This window comes from Amia ocellicauda, chromosome 20 (genome assembly GCF_036373705.1).
Source record: "Amia ocellicauda isolate fAmiCal2 chromosome 20, fAmiCal2.hap1, whole genome shotgun sequence".
Lineage (NCBI taxonomy): Eukaryota > Metazoa > Chordata > Actinopteri > Amiiformes > Amiidae > Amia > Amia ocellicauda.
Window position 1 is genome coordinate 6,133,520 of NC_089869.1, and position 14,210 is coordinate 6,147,729.

At 37.0% G+C, this 14,210-nt stretch overlaps 1 protein-coding gene across 2 annotated transcripts in view; it reads right to left on the reverse strand.

Moving 5' to 3' along the window:
• LOC136715722 (VPS10 domain-containing receptor SorCS1) overlaps nt 1-14,210 on the reverse strand; it is a 193,489-nt gene that overhangs the window by 103,809 nt on the left and 75,470 nt on the right. For both annotated transcript variants that reach the window (XM_066693092.1, XM_066693093.1), the window contains exon 2: nt 6,715-6,782. In XM_066693092.1, coding sequence (XP_066549189.1) covers nt 6,715-6,782 — 68 coding nt within the window. The remainder of the gene's footprint in view (nt 1-6,714; nt 6,783-14,210) is intronic.

Here is a 14,210-nt window from a genome sequence, read left to right on the forward strand (position 1 = left end):
GCGTAGGATGTGCTTGTTCCACGATTCATATTTAGAAACACTTCATTAACTGTCAATATTAAAATCCACCAAAATTTGATAAATAATTAATTGCAATTCTTTTGTTAAACCATTATTTATGCATGACTTCATGCATAATTTTAACATAGCTACAGCAACCATTTATCTGAGGAAATATAAAAGCTACAGGGAATGTATTGCATCAATAATATGGCACAAGCTATCGACAAATAATTTTAGCCTATTAACAGATAGCAACTTGACAAACGATCAAAGACCTGATGCTGAACATCAAGACAATCAGAAAACACAGCAAAAGGAAGAACTATATATTTTTTTCAATTGGGAAGATTGAAAACGTTAATACTTTCATAATATCAATTGACACCAAAGTCCTTACAGAGAAATATGCAGAAATATAAATTCTCCAAAGACCCTTGATAGGGATGAAAATAAATATGTAAAGCTTTTATGTAAAGTTAGATTCATTCTTGGACCCTGGGGAAACCATTGGCTGTGTTTCAGTTGTTGTTTTTTTTTCATCATCATGTGTCTTATCTCTATAGCCTTAAGGTGCTATGCCATTAAATGAGGATAGTATACTTTTTGTCCAAACAATGTGACTTATTATGTATTATTTTTTAACACTTATGAAAATGCATGACCCTCACGGGTGCAGAAACTGATGTAATTATCCCTTAGAACAGTGATATATGGCATCATGTGGACCTCAGGAAAGACCATGATTATCCACAAAATATCAGTCATAACTTCAGTGAGAGATTAATGAACTTCATCTGGTAAGTTTACGAACAACTCATAACACTTGTTTACCAATTTCTCAAGTGCAGTTTGTGCAATACATCATGTATTATGACATTTGAAAGCACTGGTGCTTTTTCAGCATAGTCAAAAACCTTTCTAATAACAAAACAGTTATATAATATATCAGTTGATGTTTTACTACTGGACGGCTTCTAGGCTGAAGTTATCTATTTGCCTGTTGTCAATATTAGTCTATAACTAAGCATAAATATATTGCTAATATATATATTAAAACAAAGTAGTATCGTGAAGTATTAATATTATTATTATTATTATTATTATTATATAATGTTCAGATCTGAGTGATTGAACAGCTTGCTGTTGTAGGGTTTTAGCTTTATCTTATGTTTGTTCTCCTATTGACGAGATCAGTTATAATGGTTACAGTGTATTCTGAAATTGTATTTGTATTTATTTATTTTATAAGTAAATACAAATACAGATGACAATCACCCAGAATAACAAACTACAACAAAGACAGGATTCTTAATTTCCTCGAAGTTCTTGTCAGCTGTAAGAAATTGTATTTATTAATACACAAATATTTTATTTATTTATTATTTTGTAGAGTTTAATATTCACATTACACACAGAAATCATTAATATTAAACAGTAGAGCCTGTACAGTATGAGGGGACAGCTAAACAAAGCTTTTCAGTTTCATATTCATTAAAACTGCTTTTTTATGTTTTAGTAAAATGAAGGCTCAGAAAACTAGGAAAGATGAAAAGTTGGGAACGCTGGTTATTAATGTCAATGGGGGATTCAATGTTTCTTTGTTTGGAAAATGGAGAGCAGAATAGAAAGCATCAGCACCCTTTTACATTTTTGCGTTTACAAAAACAAATGTCTTACCTAAATATATGGTACATAAGCGTATGGTTACTAAGGAAAAAATAAGTATGGATAGAATTCAGGAAATGTTCTTGGATTCAGGGATGCAGAGTTGAATGTGTAATTACAGTTCCAATACTTGATGTTACTTTGTTGCAAAGGATTCTTCCTTTATCTAATTTGCAATTGACTGGTAGGTAAAAGGTTTGATTTGGTCTGGGACAAAGTCATTGGGTTACTCCTGAGGAGTTCACAGGAATTCTTGAAACAATTCGTGACAGAAGTGCATACAATAGAGTCTGTTGGCTCTCTATATATAAAAAGGGAAATATAAGTGTTTGATAAATGGCATACAGAAATCCCAACCTTGAGTTCAGCACACGGATGCCAAGAATATATATTTTACATTGCCAGCAATTTATCTTTAGATCACAAAAGAAAGGCTTCAATAGGCAGGAATTTGAAATCACTGAAACACAGAAAAAGAAAGGGAATATTGGAAGCCTCATGAGAAAATAAAAGTAGCAAGGGCACTGAGAACTGGAGATGATGAGAAGGAGGAACTTTAAACTGTCATTAGTCTTTGGGCTCTGTACATGCCATACGGTTGTGTTAAGTACCTTTTCTAATTTTGGGGGACTCTTCTAGAAAATCAATAACATGTTGAAGAAGGTATACCAAAATATGTAAAATTATAACTTGTATAACCCTGCACTATTTCAATGTTATTAGTTCACAGCATTTCAAGAAACCATACTCACCAAATGCCATGCTTATAAATCAATCATGACAAATTATAGCATAACAATCCTTACTAAGGTTACCGGCATAATTCATTACTGTCACCTAGGATAGATTTTTGCATTTTCATGCCTTTTTGTGGATAACATACTAAGTACAAAGCCATCCCTATTGAATTTCCTAGCAAAGGTAATGACCAAGAGAATCCAAAAGATAAATTATTCATAGTAAATTATGGTTTCTATGACTTAATTTTACTTAAACACACTGAAATGGTTATCTGCTTAATTGAATAGTAATTGCTACATTTAGTACAGGGTCAGGGCACAAGGCAGGGTACAACCTAGACAGGTGACCAGTCCCTCACTGGACAGTACACACACATGCACACAGCTACAGGGCAATGTAGAGTAGCCTGGGTTGTGGGAGGAAAGCAGAGCACCCAGAGAAAACAGGCAGATTTAATAAAGGTCAGAACCAAACATGGGTCCTAGGAGCTGTGATGCCACAGTGTTAACCATTTAATCACTATGACGTCCCCATGTTTAGTGCTACACCCTGCAGCAGCCACTTGCGGACCCTGGCTGAAGTACCATTTAAATACGTACACAAAGTCTTGCAATATTGGGGTTGACCTCATTTTTACGATAGATTGTGTGAAGATGGCTCTCTAGTTAAGTTGTTGCTTTCCTATACTTAGTCTGTAGGACATCTGTATACCTAAGTGCAGAGTAAACAGTCTACACGGTCCATTCGGACACTGCTGCAGAGTGCAATCGTTTTGCACCACTGGGGGTGCCTGGATTAAGTGTGTGAGTATAGTAGTTTGGAAGACTGTCATGACAAACACGTTGTGCTACAAGTTAGAGTACTATATATATATATACTGAAAAGAAATATAAACACAACATGTAAATTGTTGGTCTTATTGTTCATGAGCTGAAATGAAAGATCCCAGAAATGTTCCATATGCACAAAAATCTTTTCTCACTCAAATTTTGTGCACAAATTTGTTTATATCCCTGTTAGTGAGCACTTCTCCTTTACCAAGATAATCCATCCACCTGACAGGTGTGGCAGATCAAGAAGCTGATTAAACAACATGATCATTACACATGTGCACCTTGTGCTGGGGACAAAAAAAGCCACTCTAAGATAGGGGTGTCCAACCCTGGTCCTGGAGAGCCCCAATCCACTTTCTCTTATAGGTCACCCTAAATCACCAATTTCTAAACACTGGGAACACATGGGAGTGATTAATCAATTAAGCAAGTCAGCCAAGGGAATTCTTCCCTCAGGAAGCTGCAAGTATTCAGATGATTGCCCCAATGGTTTTTTAAAGGACTGAATTTACCACACCACCTGCTTCACTCAAATACTTCCAGGTGTTTATAAATTGGTGATACAAGGGTGATCTCTACACCCTGCTGGACAGGGGCTCTCCACAAACAAAGAATGTCTGCACAAACTGTCAGAGAGCGTCTCAGGGAAGCTCATCTGCAGCTCATCGTCCTCACCAGGGTCTTGACCTGACTGCAGCTCTGGTAGACAGTCCTGCCGTCAGCAGGCCAATCGACTTAGTCCATAGATTAAGACCTAATGAATTTATTTCAACTGACTGATTTCCCTCTACGAACTGTAACTCAGTAAAACCTTTGAAATTATTGCATGTTGCGTTTATATTTGTGTTTTGTGTACATTCCCATTTGAAATCATCCCTAGAAGCAACACATTATATATATAAGAACTGAAGGTAGAAATGTATTCCTCTTAAGTCAATTGGGTAACTAAATATAAATTCTTCACCAAAATACCCCTATCGGTATTCACTTAACTTTGCATAAATACACTCACCTAAAGGATTATTAGGAACACCTGTTCAATTTCTCATTAATGCAATTATCTAACCAACCAATCACATGACAGTTGCTTCAATGCATTTAGGGGTGTGGTCCTGGTCAAGACAATCTCCTGAACTCCAAACTGAATGTCTGAATGGGAAAGAAAGGTGATTTAAGCAATTTTGAGCATGGCATGGTTGTTGGTGCCAGACGGGCCGGTCTGAGTATTTCACAATCTGCTCAGTTACTGGGATTTTCACGCACAACCATTTCTAGGGTTTACAAAGAATGGTGTGAAAAGGGAAAAACATCCAGTATGCGGCAGTCCTGTGGGCGAAAATGCCTTGTTGATGCTAGAGGTCAGAGGAGAATGGGCCGACTGATTGAAGCTGATAGAAGAGCAACTTTGACTGAAATAACCACTCGTTACAACCGAGGTATGCAGCAAAGCATTTGTGAAGCCACAACACGTACAACCTTGAGGCGGATGGGCTACAACAGCAGAAGACCCCACCGGGTACCACTCATCTCCACTACAAATAGGAAAAAGAGGCTACAATTTGCACAAGCTCACCAAAATTGGACAGTTGAAGACTGGAAAAATGTTGCCTGGTCTGATGAGTCTCGATTTCTGTTGAGACATTCAGATGGTAGAGTCAGAATTTGGCGTAAACAGAATGAGAACATGGATCCATCATGCCTTGTTACCACTGTGCAGGCTGGTGGTGGTGGTGTAATGGTGTGGGGGATGTTTTCTTGGCACACTTTAGGCCCCTTAGTGCCAATTGGGCATCGTTTAAATGCCACGGCCTACCTGAGCATTGTTTCTGACCATGTCCATCCCTTTATGACCACCATGTACCCATCCTTTGATGGCTACTTCCAGCAGGATAATGCACCATGTCACAAAGGTCGAATCATTTCAAATTGGTTTCTTGAACATGACAATGAGTTCACTGTACTAAACTGGCCCCCACAGTCACCAGATCTCAACCCAATAGAGCATCTTTGGGATGTGGTGGAACGGGAGCTTCGTGCCCTGGATGTGCATCCCACAAATCTCCATCAACTGCAAGATGCTATCCTATCAATATGGGCCAACATTTCTAAAGAATGCTTTCAGCACCTTGTTGAATCAATGCCACGTAGAATTAAGGCAGTTCTGAAGGCGAAAGGGGGTCAAACACAGTAATAGTATGGTGTTCCTAATAATCCTTTAGGTGAGTGTACATTTGTTGTGCACATTACAATTACTGAAAAGGTTATCAATGTAAGAATAAAAGATGAAAGAGATACTCAATATAATGCAGATAATCCCTAAATGTTTTACAATCCAAAGAGCATTTGATTAAATCCACAAGATATTATTAAAATTACTAGCGAAAAAGAGAAAGAAAAAACAACTTACATTTGATGTAAAAAGTTGTAAATGATACTGACAACTAGAGAGTAAAAAGATTCTAGGTGTGGGTGGATCTTGAATGGATTTGATTTTGAGTACTGGAGGGAAAAAAATCCCAGAAATGTCACATTAATGATGTGTATTTTCTTCATTTTCATGTATTTAACTTCATTTTGAAATGCTTGCAAACAGCTCCTTCTCCCCAGCAGAAGCTAAAATCTATTCTGAGTAATCTGTCTCTCAGAATTGATGTATGGACAATAGTGGCCTGGTTTATTACAGAAGCATGAGACATACAACACTAAAGGAATTAATAACAAAAAAGGTCCTTGATCTAAAGACCCAAAGTTGCCGAAATGCTCTGGTTATTGTTGTTCACATGTATGCATAGTTCTAAAATACTTTGGTTTAAAACACAATATATATTTGTTAGAAGTCTTTTATTATATAATAACAACATATGATATAGATTAATAACATGGAAAATAATAAAGCTGTTAAATTGAATCTGTGGTCACTAAGTTGAACTGGCCTTGATGAGCACTATGCTACAGAATATGCCTACATCAGTATTATGTAAAAGAAGAATACTTAATGATTTGTAAGTAATGGAAATAGTTCATGCTGTGTAGAGTAAGGACATCAGACTGCAGTCTATACATTGTCTAGCTCTTAACAGTGCACAAATGGTCCCCCATGAGAAATGCATGCTTTGCTACTTGTCTTTCTTATACTTTCATGCAATAACAGAGTTAAGGACAATGTGAGTTTGATCTCTCATGGTTTAAAATATTAATATTCTGGATATTTTGCTAACACATAGAACAGCTCGGAAAATACTTGAGGGGAGTACTTTCATTGCAATTGCAATTGCTATTGTCAGTTGTAACCTATGCTATCCATGCTCAGTTTTTAGTAGTCCAAATCAATTGTCTAATGTAAGAATATTAACACCTGTCCATGGCTATTAAGCTAAGTATTATAAACTGAAATTAATGTGGTATAAAAAAACATTTAACACATCTCAATGAATGACACAACACGTGAAGGTTAAAAAGACAATATTCTTACCTCCACAAGGAACTCTCTGTGACACTTCCCAGGTTGAAATCAAACAGTTTGGTCAACATGAGTATCACCTGAAAAACAGGATGAAAAGTTCAATTTACAGCACTGTGATCCTGAACAGACAGCTTCACTTGCATTCAGTGCAACAATTCTGAACTGGTAAAACGATGGGGGCATCAGTGTTTACTGTAAAACCAAACTTTCTATAATCCCTACTATCAATTTCCTAAGCTCTTTGACTCATGAGAAAAGCCCAAAAACTCTTCAAGGATTCTTGGTCCTCTCATTTGTAGTTCAGAATCCAGACTTCTCGGAGCAGAGAGGGAGCACTGACTTGTGCAGCGAACATTCATTCTCTCTCTGCGCTACATATAGCATTAATAGAAAAAATATTTCCTTTTCAAGTAATTTGAAAAAAAAAAAAAGTTTATCCTTTACTGTAATTTTAAAATAAGTTGTGTAATAAACTAATGGTCCTATTGCTGGAAAAAAAAAATTGAGCAAGAATTAACTGGGCTGTGGGAAAGCTGGAATAAATATTAAAGGACTGTATTACAATGTGCCTTGTTACTGGAAAACAAACATAACAATTGATCTCAGATCATCAGCCCTCTTATGCTAAGTGGGTTTTCTGATTAAATATATAAATATGCATGTGAAGCAGGTTACACACTTAACAACTTACAATGCAATTCATTACTATAAATCTTGTTGCTGTTTTTTTCCCCTTAAATTAAATGTAGTTCAATCAGTGCCACACATGCTGCAAGAATCTGATTTGTACTGCCAAACAGTAAAGAAAAAAAAAAAACACTTGTACAAAGCAATTCAAAATAAAATAATATAATTAAAAACGAACAAAGATCAAAATAGAAATGCAGATTGTTATCAATAAGATTAAAAATAACAACATTACATACACAAGTTTGGAAAAGATACATTATTTTGATTCAGATTTGAGAAATACAATGTTATATAGGAAGATTGTTGCCAGATGAAATTTGTCTAATCAAAAGTGAAAGATATACAAGCATAAATACATAAAAAATGAGAAGGGGGGTTCAGCTTTAAATTTCATTTTATTTTCCAGGATTGAGAAAAGTATAGGCGAGAGCAGTTTCAATGGACAACACAGATATTCCTATTTACATTTATCTCAGTCTAGAGTGAAAAAATGTATGCTTCAAGTAACAGATACGTATGCTTTATTTTTTAAAGCATAAAAAACACAAAACAAAAATGGAAACAAAATGGGATTGTACTTTCTACAAGCATAGTGTACAAATTCTAATTCATCACTTTCTCGTGCTGACCAGGATGGACAGATCATGCTCTGGGAGTTTCAGTGTGGTCTCATGTAGTATGAGAAATTGTACACTCATATATCAAAAGTGCACACATTGTGTTAACTGATAAGCAAGACCAATAACTATATGAAGCACTCTGTGGCAACTTGTTGAAAGTGGAACTATATAGGAACATTAACCAAGTGTATTGGTATTTGTGATTTATCGATAGATAGATATATTTATAATCAACCACGGTGGTTCCAGTTCTGACCACATATGTGGAAGAAATGGGGGAAGACAGTATTATTCTGCAATTTGCACACATATTACAATCAAGCAATATTTGAAACTAAAGCAAGAGGTTATGCTGGAGAAGAGAAAATGATACTTGGGAATAAAGCCCTCCCAATTAAAATAAAGTCAGGCTTTGGCAATGTACTACCACCAACAGCGAGTGCCTGGAAGCAACAAAAGGGATTTCAGCTTCTTCACAGAGCCCAGACATTTTCATGGAAGCATGAAAGCATGAAAGCACACATGGAAGCATTTTTATTGGACACTGTGCCAAATGCTTCTATGTATCAGCCTAAGATAACAAATCACAAAGCAGTAGCAAAATAAAACTGTAATAATTTTAATAATAATAAAACAAGAAAACATTTCATTCCTGCAGCATGTTGCTCAAGCTCCTATCTATCTCTTTATCTATCTACACCGGCAGTCAAAGTCATGGGGTCACCTGGGAATCTAATCTAATTGAAACACAACTAAGAGAGGAAGAAGGAGAATACAGTATTGATTTGTATGAACATGTATTAACTTTTACTGCAAACTTTTCTCCTCAGAATATCATACCAGAGCATTACACTTGGGAGTGACTAGTACAGTATTTTCAAGCATGTTTTGTTTGTGAGTTTCTTCTCATGCAAATTTAGGCTGGCTGTGTGTGTTGGGTTTTTTTGCATGATGAAAAGAAAGCCTTCACCCAGCAGCTGCTTTCTGGAGGGTACTGCATGATGCTGAAGTATTGCATAATACAGTGCCAGTAGTATGTCCTACATCTCCTGTTTGTGCACCAGCAAAATAATATCAATCCTTCATATTACCACTTCTATATTTCAGTCACAATCCACTGTTTTGACAACCTCCCACACATGTTTCTTCTCATACGGTTTTCATTGTGGGGTGAAACTTTCAAAACATATTTAATGTTTCCATACATTATTACGAAGTCCTCTTTTGAAACATGACCGTCACAGCCTGTCTGTGAAGACTAGTCTTTACAGCTTCCCTTTATGTGGATGTATTTCATGTGGATTAGACTATAAGTTCAACTCTTTTGAGTATTTCCTTTTTTAAATTTTTGCCTCCTACTTGTTTCCATAATTATCAAATTTGTCTCTACTTGCTGATTGTATATATTATTGATTTGTATTCATCAATCATCGGCCTTTACTGATCCATAACTAGATGAAGGCCTCCCCGAGATGTCTGTACTTTCGATCAGCACGTTTTTCCATGACACGCCAGCAAAGCTTCTTATTTCATCTTCCCATCTTTTATGTGGTCGTCTTCTAGGTCCTTTTCTAATTTAATGAGATCCACTATATAGCTTCTTTTGTACTATTCTTGTGTCTGGCCCATTGCCATTTTAACATTTTCAGTCTTTCAATGATTTTTGTTTTGTTCTCCAATATATATTCTTTAGAGGAACATCTTGAACAGCACAGAATAGGCACTGAAGAGACTAAAGGAAGCAAGGAAGGAAGTTTCTTCTCTCTGATGGTTATGTCCAAAGAGAAGTTTAGTTTAGTTTGGAATGTCTGCCTTGATTCGTGGGATATATTAAACCTGCTGATACAACTTAGAAAGTATATGAAATGTTCTGAAAAGTGTACATCATACATTTGTTTTATAGAGCAAACAGCGACAACTGGAAGATTAAATACTTCAAACTCCCAAAGTAACTGAATCATGCTAATTATTTAATGCTCATTATTTTATCATATCAGGTTCGATCTAAAAATTGTACAGCAAATATTCTTTATAACATCCTCCAGGCTGCAGAGATTTGAAAATTGGGTCAGTCGAAATCTACAGGGAGAATAAAGACCGAAAATCGGATTTTGCCTGCAGCTGGATAAAAGTACAGGAACCTGCAATCTATTTACTCTATGGCTGGGGATTCATAGGTATTTGAAATTCATTATACCTTGTGGCTGGGAAAATCAAGACGATATTTATAAGGATGAAAGCAGTCCATGAATATTTTTTCTAATTAAAACAATTTTCCCTTTTAACTTCTTTCCCAAATCTGGAAATTAGTTGATTAAGTGCCATGTCCATTAGGGGGAAAAATTTTATAATTACAAAAATGAAACAACTGTTGCTTTTCTAGTTAAAAAATATGTTGACTGTGTAAGTCAAAGGCAATAATAATATCTCCACTTGATGTAAAGCTAAATATTAAAAATAACTGGGATATAGGTATAAGCCTACATGTTCTTGTATTTAATTTAATTTTGTTAGACCCAGGGGGTACTGATTAATCATATAGTTCATACACTATTTAATTTAATTTAATCTTGCTTAATGTTAGTAATACTTGAGATGGCACTACTTTAAACAGGGCTTGGAATATTTCTATCCAAACTAAAATAAGACACAACCTCAGACTCAGATGTGATGCATTTACTGTATCTCTAAATACAAATATATATATATATATATATATATATAGATATAGATATATATAGAGAGAGAGAGAGAGAGAGAGAGAGAGAGAGAGAGAGAGAGAGCGCTTTGTCAAACAATCAGTTTACTTATTTACACATATTATTTATCCAACAAGTCTTGTTCTTTTTTGTTATATATTGTAAGTAACAAAGAACAATGTGGTGTATTTAATATTTTAAGGGACTTCAATATTTAATTGCAAGAATGTGGGCAACACTTTACAACGACTGGAACAAATCCCCAATAAAAACATGTATGAATACCACAGGAATAATCCATGAAAACCTCATGCCCTTGAGTTCTGATCTTAATCATATGTGTAACAGGGTTGGAGATAGCACTGATACATGCTATAAGCATTAAAACTCAAAAGAAGTGCATTATATCTGAATATGTTCTTCATACAGTGATAGATTAATGTATTAGTAAATGCACAAATTATTGTAATTTTTTAGGAACATGTGTTGTTACTACAGTACATCAACACTAGAAGCACATATACCATGTTTCATCCCAGAGAGAAAGCAACAGGACACAATGAACATTGCCCCATAAACGTTAAATTGTTTTGTTGAAAATCGAATGTAGCAGAAATAAAAACGCAATGGAGGCTTTACACCACACATAAAATATAACGTCTACTCCTGTATGTATATAAATATGCCCTAGGATCCTCCTATATAAATTATGCATAACAGCAATCCTCAGACATATAATGGAAGTCAAGTTGAACAAAACAATACATAAATAAGAAAACACAACCACGCTGTGTGTGCCTGTGAACTAACTGCAGTTTTACTTTTGGACAAGAAAAACACACGTTTAAAACGTGATATATACCCCTGAGGTGATAATTTGATTATCTAAATAATTGACAGCTTGCATGTAAGCCTTATTTATACACTACAGCATCCAACTAACATAAATTAAGACCTAAAATATACAAGACACAAAGTGTGAGAAAGTGTTGATCATACTGATATTGAAGTCCATAACAAAACGATAACGGTTCATTCTAGTTCACTTTGATATTCCAGGATTTATTTATCTGCATCTGGTCCACCGATCAATATTTGTTCAACCTTGGTCATGCGATCTATAATAAATTGTAAAATTATGTAATATTCCCTTAGTATTCATATATCTTGTGTGTATTTCTATCAACCGATTAAAAAATGTGCTGTTCTTGTATGGCACTCCTCACCGTGCCATTTAGCCATATCACTTCAACATCAGGAGTAGCGGTCAGGGCTCTGAACTCTGTATCAGAGGGCTGTTGGTTCAGTCCCAGGTGGGGGACACTGCTGTTGTACCCTTGAGTAAGATACTGTACCTAGATTACTCCAGTTACAACTCAGTTGTGGGGTGGATGACTGTATGTACAAAATGGGATACATTTTAACAATCATAGGTCTCCATGGATAAGGGAATATATGCTAAGAAATATATTAATAACAATCACTGTATCACTTTTAATATAAGTCTGAATTACTGCAAATAACTGAGATTTCCAGAATTATCATGCATATAGTTTTCACACTAACCTTACTAAGGTCAGATCCCTCCATGGAATGAATAAGTAATCCACTATGACTATTTTTACATACATTATATATATATATATATATATATATATATATATATATATATATATATATATATTAAGTCCTTGGCTTCAGCAACCCCAGTATCATCTCCATTGCATTCATAATGTTCTCTGAAGGCAGACTGCACATATCTAGTTTTAATGTGCTCTGCTTAAAACCCCAAAGACACTCTACAGCCTATGCATAGCCACTTAAGATTCATAAACAACAAGGTTCTCTCATTTGAATAGTGTACGGCGCCTGAGTCAGCGCCTCCTTTTGCACTCAGAATATTGCCTCCTCGTTATGCCACATGGCTATTATTAGAATGTGATATTCGGCTTGCAAAGAGTCATCATCTCCTTCCTACTGTTGCAAAACTGTCTAACAGCAGGCTATCTTCGGCTACAACTCGCGAACAGACGCACCTTTAAATTACGACAGCTCCTGCGATCGCACTAATTATGCACACGTTAACATCTGCAAATTAAAATGTCCACTTTGAGGCACAGGGAGCGCAGAAATAAGCTCTCTAATTAAGAGTTGTACAGAAAGTCGAACTCGGTGCGGTGACTCCTTGGAGGGAAACTGCCTGGGGAGTGAATAACCTTAAATGTCCAGTTAGACCAATGCATGCTAATGATCAAGCAGCAAGGAACAGCAGCTGTTAGGTGAAATCACTGGGTCTCCCTTACCACCTCTCAGCAGGTTGCACTGCTTGGCCAGGTGTGTGGGGCTGGCATTTCAGAGGGGTGAGAGGAACTGGCCGGTAATTCAGTGCCTGAAAATGAGGTGAAAGCATGGGGTTGCTGCCTCCACTCATCAGCTGAAGGACAGTGGGCATATGAGCCTTCTGTCTACCACATATGGAGACCTATGTAGGTGGCCAGCACCAAGTTGCCATGTCAGATGGCGCCCCACTGGAAGGTACATATGTTAATATTACAACCATGCCAATTAGTCTTGTGTATGTGCCAAACAGTAAATATTGTCTCCCAAGAGGTTCCCACTGGCAAAAGAAGAACATCCTTTTATTTATGGACCAAGATACCTATCCTTTCATCTGTTTACTTATTATCACATAAGTCATTTTACACCATCTTCTCCTGTCTGCTTGTGAAGAATGTCTCGCCTGGTACTTCTGTTATAAACACATGGAATTATCTGTAGAATACAGAATATGTATATAACATGCAGGTGCCCAGCTGGACATTATTAAGTACTGTAACGGGTTGGGGGGCCCGTCACAAGAAAGGGCTGTATGTAGGCGGGGTCTGGTCTTGAAACACACAGTAGAAAGGCAGGCAAAGGGTACAAAAGCAAAACAAAACCTAGCTCTGTTTGAGCGCTAACTAAACGTCAACAATCCCCAACTACAAAACAAACACTAACAATAACAGTAAATGCCCGGGTCGGTGGAGCCAAACACCGGGCAAACAGAAGCACGACAGGGGCAAGGCAGGTTCGTAGTCACAGTCCGTAATCAAAGTTTGTTACCAGTGGGAGGTTGTCAGACAGTCCGGGGTTCAAGAGGGAGAATGGTCCAGGTCCAGAAAAAGGGTCTCAAGCCAGTGAATCCGTCAACTGTGAACTTATCCCTTCTTTCTCCTGCTCTTCCACGCACGCACGCACGCACGCACGCACGCACGCACGCACGCACGCACGCACGCACGCACGCACGCACGCACGCACGCACGCACGCACGCACACTCCGTCGTCTTCTCGCCCTCCTGTGCACCTTGCTACCCCAGCCAAGCATGCACACACTGGTTCGTTTCCTTCTTCCTTTTATACGGGAAGTGGTGGGTGGGGCTATGGCCATCAGGAGCCCTGCTGGCTTCTGGGGTTTGGAGTCTTGGAGGAGGGGTTTTGTAGTCTCCTCCACTGA